This window comes from Saccostrea echinata, unplaced genomic scaffold (assembly GCF_033153115.1).
Source record: "Saccostrea echinata isolate AGI-Se365-2 ecotype Australia unplaced genomic scaffold, CSIRO_AGI_Sech_v1 ptg000054l, whole genome shotgun sequence".
NCBI lineage: Eukaryota > Metazoa > Mollusca > Bivalvia > Ostreida > Ostreidae > Saccostrea > Saccostrea echinata.
This window is the reverse complement of record NW_026889803.1, coordinates 899,757-924,506: the sequence shown is the minus strand read 5'-3', so window position 1 is coordinate 924,506 and position 24,750 is coordinate 899,757. Positions and strand designations below refer to the sequence as shown.

The following is a 24,750-nucleotide window of genomic DNA, read 5'->3' as shown; positions in this document are numbered from 1 at the left end:
TGGTGAAAGTTTCACAAAATTGCTTATCATCTGAATAAATGACGATATTTACATAGAAAAAAAAGAGAGATAAAGTGAAGGTGTTCAGGGATTGATAAGCGTTAAAGTATCTTTTATTTGCTGTACGGAGGGTGCGCTCCAGGTAGTCAGTGTACTTGTCTGAGGACAGGTAAATGTATTCAATTTATTTTAAAAAGTAGGAATTTTGCCGATACAAACTTCTTGAATCAGTAAGACGTAGAATAAATAGTAAGCAAATTGGAAGCTATAGAAATTGTCTTTTGGTCACTGTGTAAAATATTGATACAGCAAGATATATTTGAGACACATGTTTGATGTGAAATGTATTTGTACATCAAAGATATGTACATTGTAAAGATATACACAAATCATGCGGTAGTAAGTGTACTCCACTGACCAGTAGAAATTCTTTTTCAGTTTATTCGTGAATTTATTATATACATATGTTTTAAAGTGTACTTCTAGGAAACATAATTAAAGCATATCTGTATTGAGTTTTAGTTATTCAGATGCATATCAACTTATCGAGTACGGCATGCTATTTTAACTAGTGGGTTTGAGAACAGAAAACTCTCTTACAATCAAGATCTTTAATGCATTGGGTGTACATATGCATTTTAACTGATTGAGTGAAAAAAAATCTAATTGCAGGTGATGTTTTGAAATACCTGAGAGTAACTTATATAGCTTTGGACATGTATCCCTGCGTAATTCATAAGTATCCAGATTCGACTCCTTAAGAGAACAACATGACAGAGGAGTTAATTGCCCTTGATGTGTGGGACAAGTTACTGATCTTGGTTGGCGTGGCGCTGTTTATGGTTTTGGTCATAGTGATGTTGATGTGTGTTCTCTCTCCCTACTGTTGTCTCTATCCATACTGTCCGTTCCGGGTAAAGAATCCACTAGGTACGAATAATACTCAGAAAATGGATTACGATTACAGGCATTCATGCTGTTGTTTAGTCAAAATGTATCTCGTAATGAATAAAATATTTCATTGTGAGATTTTTGAGAGACTGGTGTGAGATCTGGGAGAGTTCTAAAATATATGAACTCAGGAATTTTAACTTAACATTTCTAGCTGGTTCGATTGCAAAATGATGAATGTCTATTAACTCGGTACAGAAAGCTTAATGAAGCTAGAACTTTTTAAGTATTATTTTGTTTGATAAAATGTCATTGAAAAAAGTATAACTTATGTGGAAGCCAATGTTTACCAAGGCTTTTTTAATTTATAAGCACTCTATAATGATTTTATTTCTAAAGATGGAAAGCCTTTGATAAATTATGGATCTACCGACATAATGAGGGAATCCAAGCACGATAGGCGATCTTATCTGGGGTCTATAAAAGAAGAAGAGTCTTCCGAATGGTCCGACGCAAGCGCAAAGAGTGCCCTTGAGCTTAGAAGGGTATTATATCGTTATGTTTTCCAACTTTTTACAGTCATAGCAATATACTATAAAACAAGTTTATTATTATTATTTTTTTTTTACAAAGAAATAACCAATATAGACTTAATTATTACTAAGTTTTGATGTAGCAAGTTTAGAAATTTCCATCGACTTTGATCTAATTATTTGTGATTTCAATTTTAAAATAATAAATCCATGATCTAATATTAAATAATAATTGGGTACTATATTTACCAAATTTTATTTTCAAATTTTAATAAAAGAAAATTCGTTCATGCAATACTAATTTTACAGACTATGTCACCCGGTTACGTTCCAAATGGATCAATTGGCTCCCTGCATTTAGTCTCACAGATTCATGATGGAACGCTGCACTTCTCTCTCAAATACGACAAATTTGACAATGACTTACTCATTAAAATTTTGGAGGTTACAGATCTCAATGTTGAAGATAAAACCGCCATTTTGTCTCCATATATACGGGTTAGGCTATACAGATCTCATAGACAACTTTTTACCGGTGCAGTTGAAAATGTTGATACCGAGTTCAAGACCCGGATACAGAAATTCAAAGACAATTTAACTTTTAATGAGACGTTTAAGACATCCATTGCAGTCACCAGCGTAAAACATATCAGCATTAAGTTTCAACTGTGTGACTTGGATAAGTATTCCAGAAAGATAGTAATTGGAGAGTGCCTTATGAAATTAAAGAAAATTCATTTGGAAGATTTCGAGGAAAAAGTCTTTCAGGAAAAGTTGAGGGCACCGATAGAGGTGTGTATTTCTAACAACTGATTTAATATTTATAAAATCTTATAACTGTTTACATTTGGATTTTGCGAAACAGAAGAATATCAATGTTGATTTTTAATAGGGAACCTGACTTTGGATAGTTACTTTAAAGTACATGTACTCGGGCATTGGAAAATAAATTTATTGGTCATTTTGTGGAATATGTTGAAAAAAGTAATGAAGAACTAGTAAAAAATTAACCCCTGATTTTCTTCAGTAATGCTTACGAGACTGCTTTGTTTGGAGCAATTTTTGTCGAGTAGATAACAGTGATACAGATAGAATTGAACAGAGGTTTAACTAGCTGCAGAACCGTAGCTCTCTGCTTGAGAGGCAGAGATCTGCTTTATCTGTCCGAATTTTCTCAAGCAGAGAGCTATAGTTCTGCAGCTAAGGTGTAACAACATGCTGTCATTTAGTAAGATCAACTTATTGTAAAATATAAATACATGTACACTGTAGTAATAAATTTAGCAGTAAAAATAAACTACACGTTCAAACTCAGTCCTGTACAAGGTTTTGAGTGTGTCTTATAGGTCTTTTCTTAAAATTTTATTGTTCGTAGTTTTATCAACGAAGAAGAAATAAAGACCATCCTTATTTTGACTTGAATAAGTCTGCTTTGTTAGAAGAAGTAATGGACGCAAATGCAAATGATGTATTACGTGATTTATGCGTGATTATCATTATTGTTATGCAAAACATCGTGTTGAGTAATGATTCAAGCTATGGCTTAGGTCGATAAAACTAACGAATACACATTTTTAACGCCACAGCTGCGGTATGTAATAAATGATGTATGGATTTTTTGCAGTTTAATACAGTAGTCCATGTATCAGACACTAGTACATTTATATGCTACAACACAATACTTCAGTAATACAACAAATTATCTTTAGCCGAAGTCTTTTGTTACACTCCAATTATATTTTGAAAGCAGCAAAACAATATTAAATTTTCACTGTATATCAGAAAGGACGGCACGACTGATATAACGTACTAATTCTAATAAAATAAGAGTTTTGGGGATGAATGGTTATATGTTGTTAGAAACAGATAGATCATCTTAAATTCAAAACTAGGTAAATAAAAGTACTTTCTTGGCTCCGGGTCATATTTTTTATATTATTTATACAATATATGCACCATTGAATTTAAATGAGTTTTTCATCGAAGTTGGCATTTTGTAGGAGGAATCAGGAGAAATATCAATCGGACTGAATTATCTTCCCACGGCAGAAAAACTTTATATCAACGTGGTCAAAATGAAAATCTATAAGACACCAAATAGACCTCAGAATGTACTCGGTACGTATCTAGAAAATGAAAAAAATAGGCTTCAGAATGTACTCGGTACGTGTCTATCTAGAAAATGAAAAACTAGGCTTCAGAATGTACTCGGTTCGTATCTACCTAGAAAATGAAAAACTAGGCTTCAGAATGTACTCGGTAAGTATCCGGTAATTTGGCATAAAGTGAAAACAAAGTTGTGTGTTGAAGCATTGACCCTTCTTAGTCTGAATATAAGTATTTCATAATTATTGTAATAATTGTTACGTTTTCTTTCACATTCGATGCTTGTTTTACATTGTACATGTATGGTAGGTTAAATTCAAAAATTTGTTTGGTTTTAATTTCTTTTTACTCGGTCATTGATTGGTTTGTAGTTTCATACTGTAAATCGTGTATTTCCAACCAGTCAGTAATTAAATAAAATCAACGATTTTAAAGAAGAAATAGCTAACATTGATTTTTGTTAACAGACACCTATATCAAAGTTGTTCTTATGCATGATGGAAAACCACTTAAGAAAACCAGAACAGGAACTAAAACGGAGGAATCGAACCCTGAATTTGATGAAACCTTTCCGTTTGATGTGCCCACCCATGAGCTCGAGAAAGTCTATGTAGCAATCAGTGCGATTTCTTTAAACACGGAAAACTCGGAACAGAAACTTTTGGGTCGGATCTATATTGGTTTACCGTTTGGGGGTTCGGCACAGGAACACTGGGCAGAAATGATAAGATCGCCGAGAAATCAAGTCCAACATGTGCATAAACTTACTGAACAGTGACATTTTTAAAAATGAGTGAAGTCGTTAAATATCAGTATCTTTTAATCCTTCTCTTTCATATTCCGTCCTTTGAAATGTATTATGTATCTCCAGCAAAATTGTGCACTTCCAATGAGCTTTGTAAAAATGTCTGAAAATCAAGGTATGGAGAATTTTACAGTGGATACTGAGCATCAGAGCCCAGCCTATTACATAACGTAAGAAAATTAAAGCTGGTTGCTTTCTAGTATGGTTTTGTAGAAATGCATGAAACATTTTTAAAATACTTGTTCACGTGAAATCCAAAATCAGAATTAATTAAATCAATCTACAAAATTATATATTTTTTCCTAGTATAAAGTGCAAACTTTCGATCACTTAAGTAGGAATTTACAGAGTGGGTGTACTAACAAATATGCCACAGACTAGCAAGCTTTCCCTACAATTTATATTTTATACAGAGCTCGTTTGTTCAATAATCCTTATTTCAGTTTATTTTGATAAATATATTACTTCATTCCCATATAAAATGTTACAAGAATGTGTGTATTCTTGGGAAAACTTTATGTGGAATAAGCGTTAATTTTACATTTTTTTGAGTTTTGGGGTTGCAGGGATGCACAAATGTATGTATGTGTTCAAACGTTAGCTTATTGGAAATTCAGTTGTAATTTATTGTACAGTTTATGTTTACACTGGGTTTGATTTAAGCAAAAAAGACATTGTGCGATGCTTGATACGAGATAATAAATAAAAAGTTAAAATCACATTACCTTGTTTTACTTAAATTATGTAGCGAAAGTAGAGGAGATGGCAAAATGATATCTGGCCTTTATAGGTTCAAAAAATAACTTGAAGAAAGTACATGTATGTAAGCTTGTATCTATGTGAGATGTGTCTGGTTAAGATGGCCCCTACCTGCAAATTCCGACAAGGTTACAATTTTTTTATTACAACACACAAAGACAAGAAACGCTTTTATCTTCTGCATTTAGTTCTAAGCATGCTGTTTGGTATATTTGAAGTTCAAATTCATCAAAATTTTGAAAGAATTTCATGACTAACATGTTGCAAGAGTGTTTCTCGTATTATAAAAGTGTGCTTAAATACTTCTTTTATCTGAACACTATCAAAACTACAAATCTCGGGTGTGTTTCATATGGTACTTTCATGAACTAAAATTTATCCTTAATATTTAAGAACAGTGGGAACTCTGTATTGTATTTTTGAAAGAGATTAAACCTATAATTAAGAGAAGTCGGAATAGAAATGTAAAAAAGCAAAATCAACTCACCAGCATTGGCTTTTCATATTCAGTGATGTGTGCAGTGTTAGCAAATCAAACACACCCACATGTAGGGGGAAAAAAACAAAAACAATATCAGTGATGATAAAAATTGTAAACAAATCAGCAATGCAACTGTACTTATGCCCCTTTAAACCGGAAACTTTTTAAGAAAAATCCAAACAGAAAGTTATCCTAGAGGCAGAACAGCATATTTCTGCATGTTTACTTGCTCAACGTAGAAAGTTGGCATCACAAAAGACTAAGCTAATTTTGAATGTAAAATAAAAAATCTTCAGGTAAACATTTATCTGCATAATTCATCCTTAGGCGATGGAAGCTTAACGTATATTTGGTTACAATGTACAGCTTGCAGCAAAATATATCTGAAAATTCTCTAAAATACAGAATTCATAATTGCATTGTATTTTGTGATTTTCCCTTCAATTCTAAGCTTAGTCTGAGATCCCCATGGGTTTTGAAAACCCCTGCAATGACTCCCATATTGCATTGTTTCTAAAAGTTAACATTGAATAGGGATAGAAAACGGACAATGCCATCCCATTAGCATTTTGAACAAATATTTCAACAACATAATTGCTTTAACATATTTTTCACAATGATTTTAAATGGTTAATAATCAATTAGACATCGTTCACTTGCAGTGTTATTTCATAGTTCTTCAAGAATGGATGCTAGAATTAATCTACTAATTACAGGATTAGTGTTTCTATTTCTGATTATCAAAGTCTTATTAGGTAAGTTGATGATTGCTTAGATTTTTTTTGCAGGAGGTGGAAAATTAGCCGCATTAGCCATTTTTGCCATTAATAAAATATATGTGAAAAATGAACGTTTTCATTCAATGTCTCTAAAGCAATTTACAAGAAAGTTGACTACATTAATAAATTTCAATAATGTTGTTTGACGGACAAAAAATCAAAACTTACAATATTGAATGGATTTATCAACTGTACAACTCACCTATGTACAAAGGTATTTGGAACGGATCCTGCAAAACCAAGAAGACGGCTCAGAGATTAAATTTAACCTCAAATAAACTTGGCTCGAAGCTTTGAGTAGAGAAAATTGAAGACTGTAGAAATGAAGAATGTGCATTTAAAAGGGGAAAATGTAACTAATGAAAAAAAAAGAAGAAAAAATACATTTCTTTATAAATATTCTCTTATGCAGAATAAAAAGATAAACAGAAAAGTATCCCTACATCATGTAGATTCGTCTTTTTAAAAGGTGATAATGAGGTTCAAATTTTGATATTGTGAAAATCAAATTTTACTAGTTCTGGCTCTAAAACTTGATTGAGTATTGACTATTGAACAAGATTTATGGTAGATATTCTTTTTGTCAAAGTTAATGTGTATACAAGTTCATTTATAAGAATATCGGCCCTTGATCTCCGTATTGAATGCATTTCTCCTTATCTATGGTTCCATTATTTCAAATGTCAATGAAATTGAAAGATTGGTTTCCATTTAGACCATCAGTCCTTGACAAAAAGAAAATGCTTATTCTTTACATCCTACATCGTTGAAGACATGACATTGTCTTAATTTTCTAGGTGCCACTATAAATTCAGGTTTTCCAAATGTAGGAACTCGTTTTATACTATCCATGGTTCGTCAGCCACAAACTGCTGGGAAAGAGAGTTGCAAACTTCTCTTGTACAATCCTAGTCCAACGAATATTACCAAAATAACAGTACACCACAGCCTGAAAGTCAAAATAAACAACGATCACTGGACTGTTGGGCCTTTAATGACGTCATGGATTGATATTCCTGACGAGTACGGCTTGAACAAGACAATACAAATGTCTAACAAAGGATTTGAGATAATGTCCACGATACCTATCAAACTGAAAATGATTAATATCGGATCTTTCTCAGGGGATTCTACTATGGTATTCCCCTATACAGAACTCGGAAGCCAGTACTTTGTTATCACTCCATGTAATGCTAGCAGCACGTACAGTCAGGTGCAGATTGTTTCCACCAATATAAGAACAATGGTGCTTGTAACCCTTCCTGGAGACCGTGCCACGGCCATTCTGACACTGTACGGTAAAGTTTATCACGGCGGAGAAAAAATAAATGTTACCTTAGGAAAATACACTGTGCTCCATTTGACGAGTATGCATTCTCTTACTGGAGCTCTGATATCATCCACTGATATTGTATCCGTATTTACCGGATGTGACTATGACTTTCTAGACTATACTGGACAAACAAACACCGAGAACTTCTATCATAAAGTTGAGCACGCTGTCGACCGTACCCGCTTAGGCCGATCCTTCGACTTCGTGGCTGTTGAGACCTGTCGAGCAACTATTGTGGCCTCCCAAGCTCAAACCACCCTAACGGTCTCAAAGGAAACACATTGCCAGGAATATATTCTCGTTAACGAAGGAGACAAATTGGAAATAGCCTTGACAATAGGAATTGCCGTCGTGTTCAGTTCGAATCACCCCATTCTTGTTGCAGTTGACAGTGGGAGGGATTTTTTTCTTTACTTAACTCCCTGGGAACAACAGATATCAAAGACTACCTTCTGTGTAGACCATCAAAGCAAAGTCGAATTCTCTATGTCCATTGATCAGGGCTGCGGGCTGGACTTTTCGGCTAATGGAAATAACATGGAATTAAACAAAGACATTTTAAAAGTGAAATGTTATGATGATAATACCAAATGTTTCTTCACATCCCGTGAATATATAAACTCACTTGGATGTTTTACAGTCGAAAATTCATGTGGATTCTTTCATGGGGGTGTTATAATAACAGCAACACAATCGAAAACTACAATGGAAGAAAGTTTGGGTAACGCTATGACAATTGTTTCACCAGTGAGTCTTATTTTTCTCAATTTTACTCCAGCTGTTGCATAAAGAAATATCATAATGTCATTCAAATTCAGTTCTTAATCAGAGGAAAACTATATTTCAAATGATACGATGCAAATTTACCGATTATCATATCACATAAATGAGGAAAAATAGTTTCGTCGACAACATGAATTGCAAATCTTTAAGAAATTGCAATTCAGCAAAATAGCTTTTAATGAACTGATTAATTAATTACCTGGCGTAACCTTTCTACTTACAGTCCTGCTCCAGTGGTGCTGTCCCTTGTTTGGATGTCGTGGTATCTTGTGTATCCACCACAACATCAGTTACCACTATTTCTAGTAAGTAGCTTTCGTTTAAAGAAGATGGGTGAAAAAGGCGTGCAGAATGCCTATAGCTTTAGATATTAAAAAAATTCATATTCAATTTGTGAATTAAGTATTTAAAATAAAGTTCTCATTATTGAAATTTATAAAATTATGATCAACAAAACCTTTTTGAGAAAAAAAAAGATCTCGGAAAAAAGTATTCTTTTATTCAAAAAAATAAATAGTATTCGTGGGATTCGAACCCCTAACAATAAAAATCCGGAGTATCATATTGCTTTGAGACAAACACGCTAACCACTACGCTACACAGCTACTGATGAATAGTGTCATTTGAATCATGTTTGTGATATGACCCTTGGCTTAGTGGACTTCAAGTATTTCTCGGAAAGATGCGAATGCTTTGTCATAAAAGTGCACTTTTAAGGTATAGTGGGTCTTTGCTCCATGTTTTTGTAAACCAAAAAATTTATATTTTTATGCAAACTTTTAGGATTAACTTTCAAAACAATGAAGCGAAGACCCACTCATATCGAAAATGTTTGTTAAAGTTTGAGAAAATGATCCTTTTTGTCCTCTTTAGTGTGTGTATGCTATTTCGTAGGCAAATAATTTCAGTCTTTGTGAGATTTTTGTAAATTGTAGAGATTTTACATAAAATATACTTTAATGTGAGATGAAATATCAAAGAAAATTTTGATATAATTTAGATTTTATTTTTCACTTCTTGTTTGTCGCACTATAGGCACTTCGCCCGCCTTGTTCACCCATCTTCTTTCTCCAGAATTGGAGTATATAAATCAAATGTCCTTACCAGTTGTGGATATATAGTCCAAGATATAAGGGATAAAAATGTTTGGTTCTTGGAAAACTGATTCCCATAGAATAGCAGCTATTTTTAACCTCATGATATACATTCCATAACAAATAAATATTCGTTAGATTCAAAATAAACTCGGGAAAATTATACTGCATTTCTTTAATATGTGTACATATATACACATGTTCTGTATTTTACTGTTTTATAAACAGCACTTCCTAAACTCATTTTTAAAAGCTATTTTTTAAATTCCTTTCAAATTGATAAAATACAAAACCAAACCTTTCTTAGGTAATGTGTGCGAGAACGGAGGCTCCATGTACACCCCTAATGTAGGCAATACACTCTGTTACTGGATAACCGCGCTAAGCACTTCTGCAACGGACGCGAAACAGAAATGCAAAGATTCAAATGGGATGTTGGCTCTGATCCCGGACCCGGGAGTGAACAATTTTATTGCGGAACTTATTACAGCCAAAGGGTTTGTTAAACATTTAAATTCAATTTCCTAGCTAGTGTCCACATGTTCGTTGTCCATATTTATTTACTCCTCTGCGGGAGATGCTTATAAAACAGTCTAACGCGTTATTTTTAACAGATACACAGGTTCTTGGTTCTATATTGGATACAAATTTGTAAATAATGAACTCAGGAGTATGACAAATAATGATAAACAATCATGGGCTGAATGGGAGCAAGGAGAACCTAGCACTCTCCAGAACGAGGATCATGTTGCAGTACGATTAGTGGCGAATATTTTGAAATGGTACAATGTTATGATGACCGGAGCCAATTTCAGATCCCTGTGTATGAGTACATGTAAGTAAAAAGATTAATTGCAATCTTGTCATATCCATGGCTATTTTACTTCCTGAACTAGACTAGTTGTCAATTACTTTGAAATGTAATTATATTGCACATGTTTAATTCAATACCAAAATAACAAATTTTATGACCACACAATTTTTTTATAAATATCTTCAAGTCAGATTGTGGTATTTGGTATGTTGGATTCATTTTTGACAAAAGTTCATGAAGTTTACCTATCTACAGTTGACAAAGAAAGTGGATCGGAACACTTTCAATATTGTAGCTTTGTTTATTCTCTGATGTTAGTTCCTCTCTGTTTTTTTTTTCATTGACATTTCATATTATATGTTTAACATATAGTGATATTTAATTAATTGATAACATTGTAATTGTAAAACGAATATGTAGTAATAATTTATTACATTAATTACCAGACATAATCAATGAAGATGTTATTTAAAACAATCAGAGGTCATAATTACTGTACTTTTTATAACCGGGCGACTCTTAAATACCAGAAATGAATGATGGAAAATACTCGTATTTACATAATTTGGCCTTAAACTTCAAGTAGTTCATACTGATTCACAAGAAGATTTTTTTTACCATAACAATCGGACCAAGCGACTTTAAAAAATTATAATTAAAATTTTAACATCTATTCATTTATTGAAAAATATCGTTTATTGGTTCACATACTGTAATGACCTAAACAAAACTCTCTTTAATGTTTTATCACCACCGAAGTATCAACTACAACCACATCAACCAAAACTACCACCACAACAACCAAAGCACCAGTTACCACCACAGCAACCGAAGCACCAGTTACCACCACATCTACCAAAGCACCAGTTACCACCACAGCAACCGAAGCACCTATAACCACCCCTTCTGCTGCACTTACTACAGCATCTGAAATCGCCATATCTACCGGTGAGTGCCGATTACCACTACTCCTGTTAATACGCCAGTGTTGCACTTTAGGTCACGGTATATTGATATTTATATAAATATCCTTATTATTCAATAAGATAATTTTCTAGGGGTACGATGAAAGTTTCCACAAAGAGAACATTTATGTGATATTGTTGACTTTTTATAGTTAAAAATGGCACTGTATTTCTAATTAATTCTTGTTTTCTAGATGCACCTTGCAATTGTACATGTACGCATAGTGTTGCAAAAAACCTTACCGTGGAAGTTCTGGAAGAAATACAGAGAATGAAGAAAGAACTTGAAGTGGACAAAACCACGTTGTCCTCCGCAATCAGAAGCAAAACCAGTGCCGAGGACCCCCGTCCTTCTGCTACTTACGTTGGGGGGACTTTCAGCGTGGTATTCGTGACTTTGATCTTTGGGGGATTGGTACTCATGGATTTTCCAGTCTTGATGGAGTTGGTGAAAAGGATGATGGCTTTCTTCAAGAAAATAACTTAACATGTTGGATTTAAAAGCCGATATTTATAAGAGATCTTAACAGGTTGGGGGGTAGTCCGAAATATCTGACGTTTTCCTGGCTTTTTTACTATTTTTATATTTTACGTGCCAGGAGAACGTCAGAACCGGTGCCATTACGAAAACTGGAAATTTCGTCGTCTCCAATCGGAGTTGATTTTCGATACCTGGGAACTGAATTAAATGCCGTTTTTACAATTTATCAATAGCACAATGCTTCTAGTACTCACCAATATCGATAAAAAGAAAACAGCACTCATCATTTCGATACAGGACTTGAAAGATTTGAAAATGCACGAAATGAAAACAAATCTCGACATTCAGATAAAATGTTTTCATCGGATTGTATATTTTAGAAACAAACCATAAAAACGATTTTGATGAGTACTAAAAGCATTGATCTATTGATAAATTGTGAGTTTGACATTTCATTCGCTTTGCAAGTATCGAAAATCAACCCGAGAATGCCGCCTCTGGTTGGAGGCGGCGAATTCCCAGTTTTCGTAATGGCGCCGGTTCTAACCTTTTCCTGGCACGTAAAATATAAAAATCGTGAAAAAGCCTGGAAAACGTCAGATATTTCGGACTAGTTGGGGGGAAACGTAAATTACGCTAAAATAGTGATATATCACTATTATAATGAGATTCCATTACAATTTCAGGATGACAGTCGTATTAATCCTCGATTTAATTAAATAACATGCTTGCTGTTTAAAGCGCAAGTCATGGTGGGTATAAAAATGGACATTAATTAATTGGCACCCTTACATTTATTAAATTTTATGCCGATGCGTTTAATAATGCGAACACACTTTTTAAAATGTAAGTTACATTTTTAGCATAGCAACCAGTGATTGTCGTAGTATTCAAGAAAGACTGAATCTCAATTTTTCTCACACGTGTCAACAGAAAACTTTCAACCCGCATTGAAAGAGGTTTGTCGAATTTACTAAAGAAAAGATGATTTTTGTCTGCATGTTACGGGTATATGGAGGCCCGTTGTGATAAATGGAAGAAGTTCATTACGTTACATGTATATATTTTACTCACGGAATCAAATTTGTATATCTTAATTGCAATAAATCGTTCTGTGAAGCATTAAAGTAAATAATCCGGGTAATGGTTAATTTACGATACATTTTCATGCAACAAAAATTACGCGAAATATAGCTGCAGTTTCCAAAAATAAATCATAATTGTATTTAGGCGTTTTTTATAAGGATTAGTCCCATCTTTTTTGCCATAACTATTCCAATGGGCAATACTTATTGTACATTTGTTATTTCTATGTCAGTATTCTTAGTCACATTTATCTTTGTGTACATGTAATGAGATATATTTTACGTGAGATTTACTGTCCTATTTTGTGCCTTAGAATTTTTACGAGTATCATATGTACTTTTAAGATTGGGAAACATTTTTGGCATTTTCAATAATAAATGCTCTTTTTCGACAGACTCGGTGTTATGTTAACTGTTTGGCAAAAAACAGAGCAGAGTGGACTCATGGCTAAAAAAGTACCTCTATTATATTAGAAGAGGATGGTATAATGATTGGTGTTGCCACAATTATATATACTGATTGGTGTTGCCACAATTGCATGTACTGATTGATGTTGCCAAAATTTCATGTCGTGATTGGTTTTGCCTCAATTACTGAAAGACCTTACTGAATGTACACTGGTATATGTGTAATGGCGTTTACATTAAGAAACACCTTCTTCTCCGCCAGAGTAGCATGGCTTCATTCCGGATGTTGTGGACACAGATATTCATAAGGCATAAGTCAGTAAAGTACAGGTTTTTTTTTTTTTTATATCTCATCTTAATTTACGAGATGTATTCGTCAGAAATACTACAGTTTTATATAAGGATTTATTTTCATTCACCCATAGACAAAAACATACAAAGGATCTTATTTTTAAAGTCTCGGATTTTTTTTTAATTGATGTATGTACAAGCACTAAGTCTTAATAAATACGTTGTCAACAAAATATCTTCTTACATCATGCCCTTTTTCTGTATTTCTACAGCACAAAATTTTGAATCGACTTCCTTTTCCTAAAAATGTTATACTCTCTAAAAAAGATCTCCAAAATTCTACTTCCATAAATCATTCATTCTTAAATGCACAATGAAACATGGGATGCTAACGAGTACGGTCTTTACAACTTTTGCTGAAGCCATGGTGTCCGGTTTCTGAGTTGACTTACATATACATGTATGTAGTTAACGTTGTACAAGTGGACTGTAAATCTATAAATCGTAATTCCTCTTGGGTTTGAGCAGTCACGGCTGTGTCGTTTGAATTGTATAAACCTATACCCATATTCATATATCATGGATGCACTTGTTAGTGATCTTTTTCATTCTTTATTTTACAAGCTCCTTAGAATAACGCTGTGCCGGTTTAGATCAAAATTATAAATCATGGATTTTAATTAACAATAATTTATGAAAAGAGGTTTTTCATATAAAAAAAAATGCATTTCCAGTCTTGAATATGACATCCTAGGACAAACAAGAGGCCCATGGGCCACATCGCTCACCTGAGCACATTGGCTAGGAAAAAAAGCAAAAATCAGTACAGTATTGAAAAGTTTACAGGGAGGGGGGTGTTGAATTTTAAACTACCTGATGATGCTTTCATATCAATATAACAAATGGCTTTGTTGTTCTTGAGCAGCAGATTTTTTTTCCCATATATTCATTTGTAAAAATTTGATCCCCCATTGTGGCCCCACCCTACCCCCGGGGGCCCTCATTTGAACAAATTTCATTCTACACTACCGAAAGATGCCTCCATATCAATTTGACTAATCATGGCTTTTCTGTTCTTCAGAAAAAGACTTTTTCCTATATATTCCTCTGTAAACTTTGATCACCCATTGTGACCCCAACCTATCCCCGGGGTAATGATTTGAACAAACTTGAATCTTCACTATCTGAGGATGCTTCCATATAAATATGACCAATCATGGCTTTACTGTTCTTAAGAAGAAGATTTTTAAAGATATTTTCCTATATATTTCTATGTAAAACTTGGATCCCCCATTGTGGCCCCACCCTACCCCCGGGGGTTATGATTTGAACAAATTTGAATCTTCACTACCTGAGGATGCTTCCATATAAATATGACCAATCATGGCGTTACTGTTTTTAGAGATATTTTTCTATATATTTCTATGTAAAACTTTGATCCCCCATTGTGGTCCCACCCTACCCCCGGGGGTTATGATTTGAACAAATTTGAATCTTCACTACCTGAGGATGCTTCCATATAAATATGACCAATCATGGCTTTACTGTTTTTAAGAAGAAGATTTTTAGAGATATTTTCCTATATATTTCTATGTAAAACTTGGATCCCCCATTGTGGCCCCACCCTACCCCCGGGGATCATGATTTGAACAAACTACAATCTACACTACCTGAGGATGCTTCCATATAAATATGACCAATCCTGGCTTTGCTGTTCTTAAGAAGAAGATTTTTAAAGATATTTTCCTATATATATCTATGTAAAACTTGGATCCCCGATTGTGGCCCCACCCTACCCCCGGGGGTCATGATTTGAACAAACTTGAATCTACACTACCTGAGGATGCTTCCACAAGAATATGACCAATCATGCCTTTGCTGTTCTTAAGAAGATTTTTAAATTTTTTTTTCTATATATTTCTATGTAAAACTTGGATCCCCCATTGTGGCCCCACCCTACCCCCGGGGGTCATGATTTGAACAAACCTGAATCTACACTACCTGAGGATGCTTCCACAAAAATATGACCAATCTTGGCTTTACTGTTCTTAAGAAGAAGATTTTTAAAGATATTTTCCTATATATTTCTATGTAAAACTTGGATCCACCATTGTGGCCCCACCCTTCCCGCGGGGGTCATGATTTGAACAAACTTGAATCTACACTACCTGAGGATGCTTCCATAAAAATATGACCAATCATGGCTTTGCTGTTCTTAAGAAGAAGATTTTTAAAGATATTTTCCTATATATTTCTATGTAAAATTTGGATCCCCCATTGTGGCCCCACCCTACCCCCGGGGGTCAAGATTTGAACAAACTTGAATCTACACTACCTGAGGATGTTTCCACATAAGTTTCATCTTTCCTGGCCCAGTGGTTCTTGAGAAGAAGATTTTTAAATGATGCCATTATTTTTTCACTAATTCCTAATTATCTCCCCCTGAAAGAGGGCTTGGCCCTTCATTTGAACAAACTTGAATCCCCTTTACCCAAGGATGCTTTGTGGCAAGTTTGGTTGAATTTGGCCCAGTGGTTCTTGAGAAGAAGATGAAAATGTGAAAAGTTTACAACAACAACAACAACGCCAACGACAACAACGACGACAGACAACGGACAAATTTTGATCAGAAAAGCTCACTTGAGCCTTTGGCTCAGGTGAGCTAAAAAGGCGACAAGAACCATTTAAGATTCCCCTACATGGATAGATGTAAACAAGAGTTGCTTGAATTTTTTTCAGTAGTGAAAATATTTTAAAGATTCTAGAAAAAGAATTGGCCTGCCAAACTGTGCCCCCTCCCTAAATGTTTTAGCCGATATATATATATATATATATATATATATATATAGTTATACGTATTTCTACTTTCATATATATAAATTCGGGAATAGTTGAAAAATTAATTCATACTTTCATATTTCTTTTGTCTACACTGTTACACTGTGACTAAAATATACGGTACCTTGTACAATGATTTAACTTTAACCTCCAGAGTATTTATGTGAAATTTATCATGTAGAGCATGAACACTATGCTCGCCAATGATTTCAACAGAAGTAACGAATTAAGAAACATAAAAATCTTCTTTTTTTTTCATTTGAAGACGAGATTCATATACAATCGAAACAATTGTTATATATCACAAGAATAGATAAGGCATTTTCCTAAAGCAATTTCTCTTTTTCACTCCCATATTGAAATTCATGTTTCAATAAAGTTTCTTAAAATTTCTTTGACTAGAGGTTCAATTTCCTGTTCCATAGTTTGCACCTCCAGCCTTTACAACAGCATCACGAATCTTGTTTTCGGTTATATCCGAGACGTCATCAGCCGATACCTCGAGAGCAAAAATCTGTAACAAAAATATCGCTGGAATAAATAAATATTTCTCATATTTTAGAATCAATGACATCAAAATTGAAATAATAATTTAGAGATTCAAACTGTACACAGTAAAGGAACCTTTTCATTAAGATAAGAATTGCCCTTAAAAAATTTACGATCAGCTCAACTTCAATCGATTAACTAACAGTCATGATGATATGATCAGATATATCCATGCCTTTCCATTATGAATCTACGATCAGACATACCTTTGTGATGTTAAAGCACTAGCCTCTTCCTTGTTATTTTTCAATCAGACTTACCCTACGATGTTATTATCAGCCTTACCCTTATAATACAACAGACTTACCGTTAAAATATTATATTTACATCTGTAATGTTATACAATTATTGCTGTTTTAGAGGTCAATACGATGATTTAGCCACCTGATGATGTACAATATTCACAGAGCCCGAAGGGTTTTAGTTGCTATGAAAAAAAGAAATTATGTAAGGCTCTTTTACAGAATAAATTTTGAAAAGGAAGGGGGGGGGGGCATTATCAGGGAAAAATGACAGCTGAAAAAAATCTTTGATTAGCCCCCACAAAAAATGAATTCTTTTAACTTCAAATTTTGTTTTAGGTTTTGGTTGGGGGTTAGGGGTGGAGGATTAAGGTTCATTAGTGGGGGACCAGTCTTTCAATGAATATTTTTAGTCTAAATTAACACTTACTTATATCTATATCTGTGAAATATTTAATTACAAACATCATATTGACTATAACAACATTGTATCACGGGGATCGCCAGATTTCTTCGATTTATTGACCGCACAACCGATGAGTTGCTATATTCGCGCTTCAAGAGTAGTTGAAAGTTATTTTAAACTTCTTCATAAATCCTTGATTGTGAGACGTTTGTTTTTATTTTTTTTTTTCTTAAACTGTTGAAAATTGAAAAAATTGTATAATTGGAAAAAAGAAAAGGGTATTTTGCTGAGAAAAATAGTGAATTTGATGTAAATATAAACAATAAACTGCGTTTTATCGTCATCGTAGGGGAAATAACACTTGCCATCATTTCTGGAAAATGATGTGCATCATTAAATTTTCTGAAATGCTTGCAACCATTTGCCCTATGATGACATTTATTGCTTAAACAATCAGATTTACTTTATAATATTACACCCAGACTTACCCTTAAGAGTATTAATATTACAATCAGACTTACTTGATGGTCATAAATAAGACTTACCCTTATAATATTACAATCAGACCCCTTAATATAAACGAAAAAGGGCAAGGATAACGAACAGATATCGATCTCATAAAAATTACATGTACAAACAATACAAATATGAGAAAAGGGCATAAACACTGACCCCTGAAAATTCCGAAATGGGATACTGCCTTATAATTTAAAAACCAGACTTACCTTATTGTATTTCAATCAGATTTTTCCTTATAATATTACAATGAGACTTCCCTTCTAATAATACAATCAGACTTAGGTTACACTATCACAATCAGATTAACTTATAATATATCAATAAGTATTGCCTTATATTATTACAATTAGATCTACCTTATAAATTAATATTTTTAACAGATTTACCTTATAATATTTCATTAGACTTAACCTTATATAGAGTTGCCCTTGTAACATTACAATCAGACTTGTCCTTATAATATTACAATTAGTCTTATCTTGTAAAAACACAATCAGACTTATCTTAAACTATTATAATCAGACTAACTCAATATTACAATAAGTTTTATCGTATAATATAGTAATTAGACTTACCTTATTATTACCTTGTAAGATGTCAATCATATTTACCTTATAAATGATATTAGAGTCCGCCTTACCTTATGATATTACAATCAGACTTACCCTTAGAACTTCTTTTACGAAGGCTTTATCCGTTGATACTCTGGCTTTCTGCAATGGCTTTACATTTTTACCTATCCATGTAACTAAAGCAAATTTGGCACGCTTGCTCATTTCGTCCCCGGTTATCAGTCTGACATAGCCGAATGCACGTTCATCATCTGTACAATAAGGAAAAAAATCAATGATCCACTAATTAAATCCTGTAAAAATATGAATCATCAACACTGCATGAATAGGACAAAACACGGACCCCTTGACACACTGGAAGGGATCAGGAGCCTAGAAGAAGTAACCCCCCTCCCCCGGTCATACATGCCTTGAGCTCTATCTGTTGATTGGAAAAACAAAGTAATCTGTAGTCAATATAGTAGAAACAATGGCCTAACAACTGGTATGACAGATATCAGTCCAAATATAAATAAAACATTGAAATATAATATACCAAGGCGGTTGATTCGTACAAGTATTGCACCATCTTTCACATTTCTGCACATGATGCAAAATAAAAGTTAATCTAAATTTCCACTGGACCTATAAGGAAACTCAGTGAAAAGACAAAGCGCTGCAGAATTCCCGATTTTCTTTCAAAACAATTTCAACAGCGTCATGTGTTTATACTAGATGTAAAGAGTTTTGGATAACCTTCCTTTCCAAGTAGCACGTTGATTTACTTTGACTGTGCTGGAAACGATTATATCGTAAATTTGTGGGGGGGAAAACTGTTCTCATCATTTAAAATAATTTAAGATTCAGTCACTATAACAGAGCAATTTGTGTATCTCTGGCCCGGCCCGTGGAATATTTCAATCTCTAGGCCTGGAAATCACTTACGTAATGAGATGTTACAAGAAAGCAAATTGTTAAACAAAATGCAATAAGATTAGAAGTGCATAAACAGAATCTGTAAGCTTAACCGTAAACAGTTTGATTTGCGTGTGAGAAATATTCGTGAGTTTCGCTACCTTGCCTGTATTGCGAATATTTTTTTTCTCCGCGAACCGTTTATTTCACTGTGTAAAATGTTCCCGAGTTCGTGAAAATTAGTCGTCGCGGGTAGATTTGAGACTAACAAATCGCGAATAAAAGTTGTCGCTAATAGGTTTACGGTATTAACTTCATTAGCCTCGAGATTTATGATTTACTTCTCTTACAGATTTTTATGAACATTTTCATGTTGTTTATATAACGGTATATTTGTACAACACTCTATGAGCTTCAGTTGTGTCTTAAGCTTAGTACCTTCCGAGGTCTTTTGCCTCTGAATTTGACCTTAAAGATTGCATGGGTTTAGTACGACTTGACTTAACTCCGAGCTCAAGAATATATATTTATAAGAAACCACTTTATCCAATTATGCTGATTTATGATTACAACGATTTAAAACAATTCTGAACATGAACCCAGGTTTTTTTTTAATCTTTGTCTGCAGTCATACATGTAGTAAATATTTAATTATCTTTTCGTGAAAAAAAACAATTTCAAGAGAGTTGACCTTACCCTGAAATTTTGATTTAAATTCTTCGTAATCTGTGCCTTGTGAATCCACAGTTATTTCCGTGTCTGTATACTTCAGAACAAGCCTACGAAATGAAAATAAGGTTAAAAATAAGGATCGCATATATACAATAAAAACAAGACTTCGAGAAAGTTTTTATTCATTTCGACAAGTATAAAAATATCATGCAATAAACGAGCTTTTTAAGATTTCACAAGTATCTATCACTGGAAGACTTTGATTAAACACTGCACGTGAAGTGATACCTATTTTACTTTTGTGTCACATGAAATATGTTTTAATTTTATTGATAATCGACTGTATTTTTGTACACAGTGCACTGCTCACTTATTTTCATTCTATGTAACAAAAGTTAACATAAGTGTAGCTGCATAAGAACTTTTGTAGAGATTCAAGGCTACTATATACTAAAGTACTTAAAAGAAAACCCATATCAAAGGCTACGAAGTGTGGCAGGTACATGCATTTCTTCCCTTTGTAATGATTGTTATAATACTTTTAAAATCATGGAAAAAGAATGCTAAATATTTCTTTCTATCTTCAGTTTGCAAGTTGTAGTCCATATATGGTGCCTCTTGATAGTCCTACAGTTTCTTTCAAATTAATAAATCTAAAAAGTGCATGATAAGTTTTGCTACATTGAACGAGAACTATTCTAATTGTGTATGTAAAATTAAGTACATGTAATTACAAGCACATTATTAAATCTTCAATAACGGAATCTTAATCCATGTATAACCGGATTTCGATTTTCCGGGAACCACTCGTAACATATATTGTACATGTATAAATATATGTTATCGCCTGTACTGTCTTATGCATGGATTATGAAACTGTTATCTATTAATATCAATTTATTCCACATGAATATGAACGGAATATTAAAAATGTTTTGTATTTCGGTAATGTTTTGTAATTTTACATGTTTGAGACAACCTTGTTACATCAGGAGTAACCTCGATGTTAAGAATGTTGAAATTCGATATACTAGATGTACAACTTTAAGTTGTTAATGACGAAAATATACTAAATTTTTCGAAGAAGGCACGTCATATACATGTAAAACTGACCCATTACAGCTCAAACTGTGATAATTTACTTATATTGTTGTGTGTGCGCTCGCACTTGCTGATTTGTGTACGTGTATGTGAAGATCGATAGAAAAGCATAAACTATTATTTCTTTCGAAGGAACCCATACGTTATCTGTAATGTTTCAATGAAATATCAAAAGTACAGAATAAAAAGCTGATACTGTCCAGTCATTCTATTTCGTTGGAGTAATATTAAGGGCAATAAAAATGTAAACAGTTTAAACATTTTCTTTATGTTTTTCCTTTTTATAAGTTATAAAATAAAATCATGAGTTTAGATATTGAAATACATGTACAATTTTTACATATCCTTTCTGTTTTATGTATGTTAGGATATCTGCTCAATTCTATGAAGAGTCTGTGAGCTGATACACGTACAATGTAGTTTACATATTGACTCTCTGTATTCATGTTAGAATAAAGTTAGATATTAATTAATCTTTTAATGTTTCATATTTTTATATTCGAGATTGTTTTTAATGAATTCGAAGTTACAAATTACTGAGTAACTCATAGTATATGTCATTATGGTTTGAATATCAAGAATTTTTTAATAATTTTTTCTACCAAGGAATATCAAAATGTTTTTGAGTGAGATGAAGTTCCTTACTACATGTACGTATGAATGCATCTTTTAATGAAGGAAAATCTGTTGATGTTTTCTAATATAAGTATAAGGTAAAAATTATTGAAATAGAAATTTGTTGACAATTTCTCAAAATGTTTTCCTTATTTGTATTTCACATAATCGAAAAAGGAAGAATTGTTATAAGATTGTAAATACAGACACCTAGAACTGTTCAATATAGGTCAAACTTTGTAAGGACTTCCCTGAATTCAATTTCTTAAATATGCAAATAAAAAGTTGAGAACACAACTTGTATAATTAGTTTTTTAACATGCTGTAAAAATCTCGGTTTTTACAACATGTTCAAGATGTATACATTTTATTTATTTAGGTGAACAAAGCGAATGTAAAGAAATTTATGATAACATTAAATCAGTTCATCTTTACACTTAAAAAGGGTAGCATATACTTTAAATGTTTACACTCATTTTATACAACCCGAGCACAAAATATCTGATTCTTCCGAGTTGACTCGTCAATGCGGATACAACTAATGCCCCTCTGGATAACGGTAATCAGAGGGGATATTTCCGGTCGCTCTCGTGGCATCCTTAACGTTATGGTAAGTCAAGTGTAACAATTCGCCGGTGAATAAGGGACGAGTGTTTGTGACAGATTTGTATACAGGAAGCACATACAGAAATGTCTATATAAGGAAAAAAATACTACAGTACTTTACTCAGCACAAAAAATCTCACCCCACCAGACTAACAAACATTGTATTTGAAAATAAAATAATTAATAATAATTTAAAACTCCGCGCAAACTTACTCTGAATTTTTTGTTTTCAATGATAAAGCCATATAAGGCATTGTTGTTAAATATTTCCTATTCAAATTCGTAGTAAAAATGAACGTGATTGTTCACTTTGAAAAAGACAATAACTTCCTATTGATAAGATTAACCTGCAACTCTATTTTTCCCCATGCTTTGAAATATTTCTTTATAGATATGTATAGCATTATACAATTTTAAATCATGATATGTATATTTATTTTCTACAGACTTTGTTGTACTAAATATAAAAAAAAAATATCATGGTATTTGTATAACTTGCAGAATCAGCAAATTTTCAAAAATAATAGCATTAAACCCAAATTTTTCATTGATTATTCCCCATTCAGAAAATTGTCCCGTTACTAAAGCAAACCTCACTTAAATTAGTTTTTTAAATTAATTGTAGAAAGGTATTTGAGAAAAAAAGCTCTTAATTTCCATCAACATTATCAAAGTTTTACTGAGGCACAAATATATTTTTTTAAATGCAAAACCGTATCTAAATAAGGACTGAAGTATATATTTTTGTGTATTTTCCTCAACAATTGTTTCAACAAATGCAACTGCAGCACTTTTCTTTAGCGGTACATCTAGATTCCACCACGCCCCGGGTATACAGAAAGATACTTAACTTTTATTAATAAACAATTGCAAATGAACTCACCAATTAGTGTCGTTATTGTCATCTCGAACTGCTTCATAAACAGGCGTAATATCATCTTTATTCACGACAACCATCTTGCAATCTTGATTTTGAGCAAATGGAATGCGCTCTACATGTAACTCAGGAACTAGAAAGCTGTAGTGAGGCGAGCCCTCACTTCCGCTTATACTTGTCACACATTTTAGATGCGCGGTGTGTAAGGACGTGTTATTGTACAACTTGTTGTGTCGTGACAATTTGTTTTCCTTACTCGATAGGTTTTATTGCTTAACTTAATGACCCTTATTTGTTGGGGGTGTTGTCTGCGTGGATTCAGAGATTTTAAAGGACATGACAGGTGATCGTCATTATGGTCCCTTTCCATTAACTGGCAGTTTTACATTAAGAAATTTTACTCGGACATTACGAAAACAGCTAGTTTAGTGTAAGATTGGGGCATGGTGTTTACTTTTTAGAACGAAAGACTTCCCATAAACATTTCTCTTAAGTGTACACAATTAACCTAATTCCTTCCCCTCTAGATAAGATCTGCAATAGCCACAGGTAAATTTTACTAAGTCAGTAACTGGAAACACATAGTCCACCTTAAAATACAGGAAATGAAACGTTACTGAAAATATCCGTCCAGATATATTGGTTGAAATGACGTTTTTTGCTACAGACAAATGGACGAATCGAACTTTTCACATGCCGATACCTTGAATCTTTGTCACATGATAATGCCAATGTTTTCGTTGTGATAGACTTGTATCACAGAAATTCAAAGTGCAGAAAAAATATCATTGTGTCATTAGCAGCTGCAGTGTATCCAAAACAAAATTGACTTCTTCTAATTTTTTTTTCAATATTTATTCATCATTTTGGCACTGTAATTAATATCCGGGAGCACATTACGTTTTGTGTTTATATCTTACACACACCCATGCTGGAAAGGTGTCCGTGTAGCAACCTTTTTATAAAATTAATAAATATCTGATGAGAAATGAAAAATAAATTGAAACGTAATTAAAAACGTTTAGACTTCGTAATAATCACATTTTAAAAAATTTATTTACAATTTTTATTTATGTTATCAATAAGGAATTATTCTATAGAAACAATGAAAAAATAAAGTTTCATTTCCTCATGTGTACATTCTAACACAACCATAAATAGATCGGCCGCTCCTGTGGTCGATAATAAAACTATTTCAAAGAAGTGACGTCACATCCTTCACTTCGGGTTTTCAGGACAAGTTCTCGGTGA

At 33.2% G+C, this 24,750-nt stretch overlaps 2 protein-coding genes across 2 annotated transcripts; one reads left to right on the top strand and one right to left on the bottom strand.

Moving 5' to 3' along the window:
* The first annotated feature begins 676 nt into the window (after window positions 1-676).
* Window positions 677-5,056, top strand: LOC133205203 (synaptotagmin-C-like). Its single transcript, XM_061340962.1, has 5 exons — window positions 677-930; window positions 1,291-1,436; window positions 1,734-2,216; window positions 3,425-3,542; window positions 3,998-5,056. The coding sequence occupies exons 1-5, from the start codon at window positions 771-773 to the stop codon at window positions 4,306-4,308; spliced, it is 1,218 nt and encodes a 405-aa protein (XP_061196946.1). The 5' UTR covers window positions 677-770; the 3' UTR covers window positions 4,309-5,056.
* Window positions 5,057-16,672: 11,616 nt separating this feature from the next.
* On the bottom strand, window positions 16,673-23,664 carry LOC133206110 (coactosin-like protein). Its single transcript, XM_061342039.1, has 4 exons — window positions 23,506-23,664; window positions 20,325-20,407; window positions 18,828-18,985; window positions 16,673-16,960 (listed from the first exon to the last, which is right to left on the bottom strand). Exons 1-4 carry the CDS (start codon window positions 23,577-23,579, stop codon window positions 16,853-16,855), a joined length of 423 nt encoding a protein of 140 aa, XP_061198023.1. The 5' UTR covers window positions 23,580-23,664; the 3' UTR covers window positions 16,673-16,852.
* Between the last annotated feature and the right edge of the window lie 1,086 nt (window positions 23,665-24,750).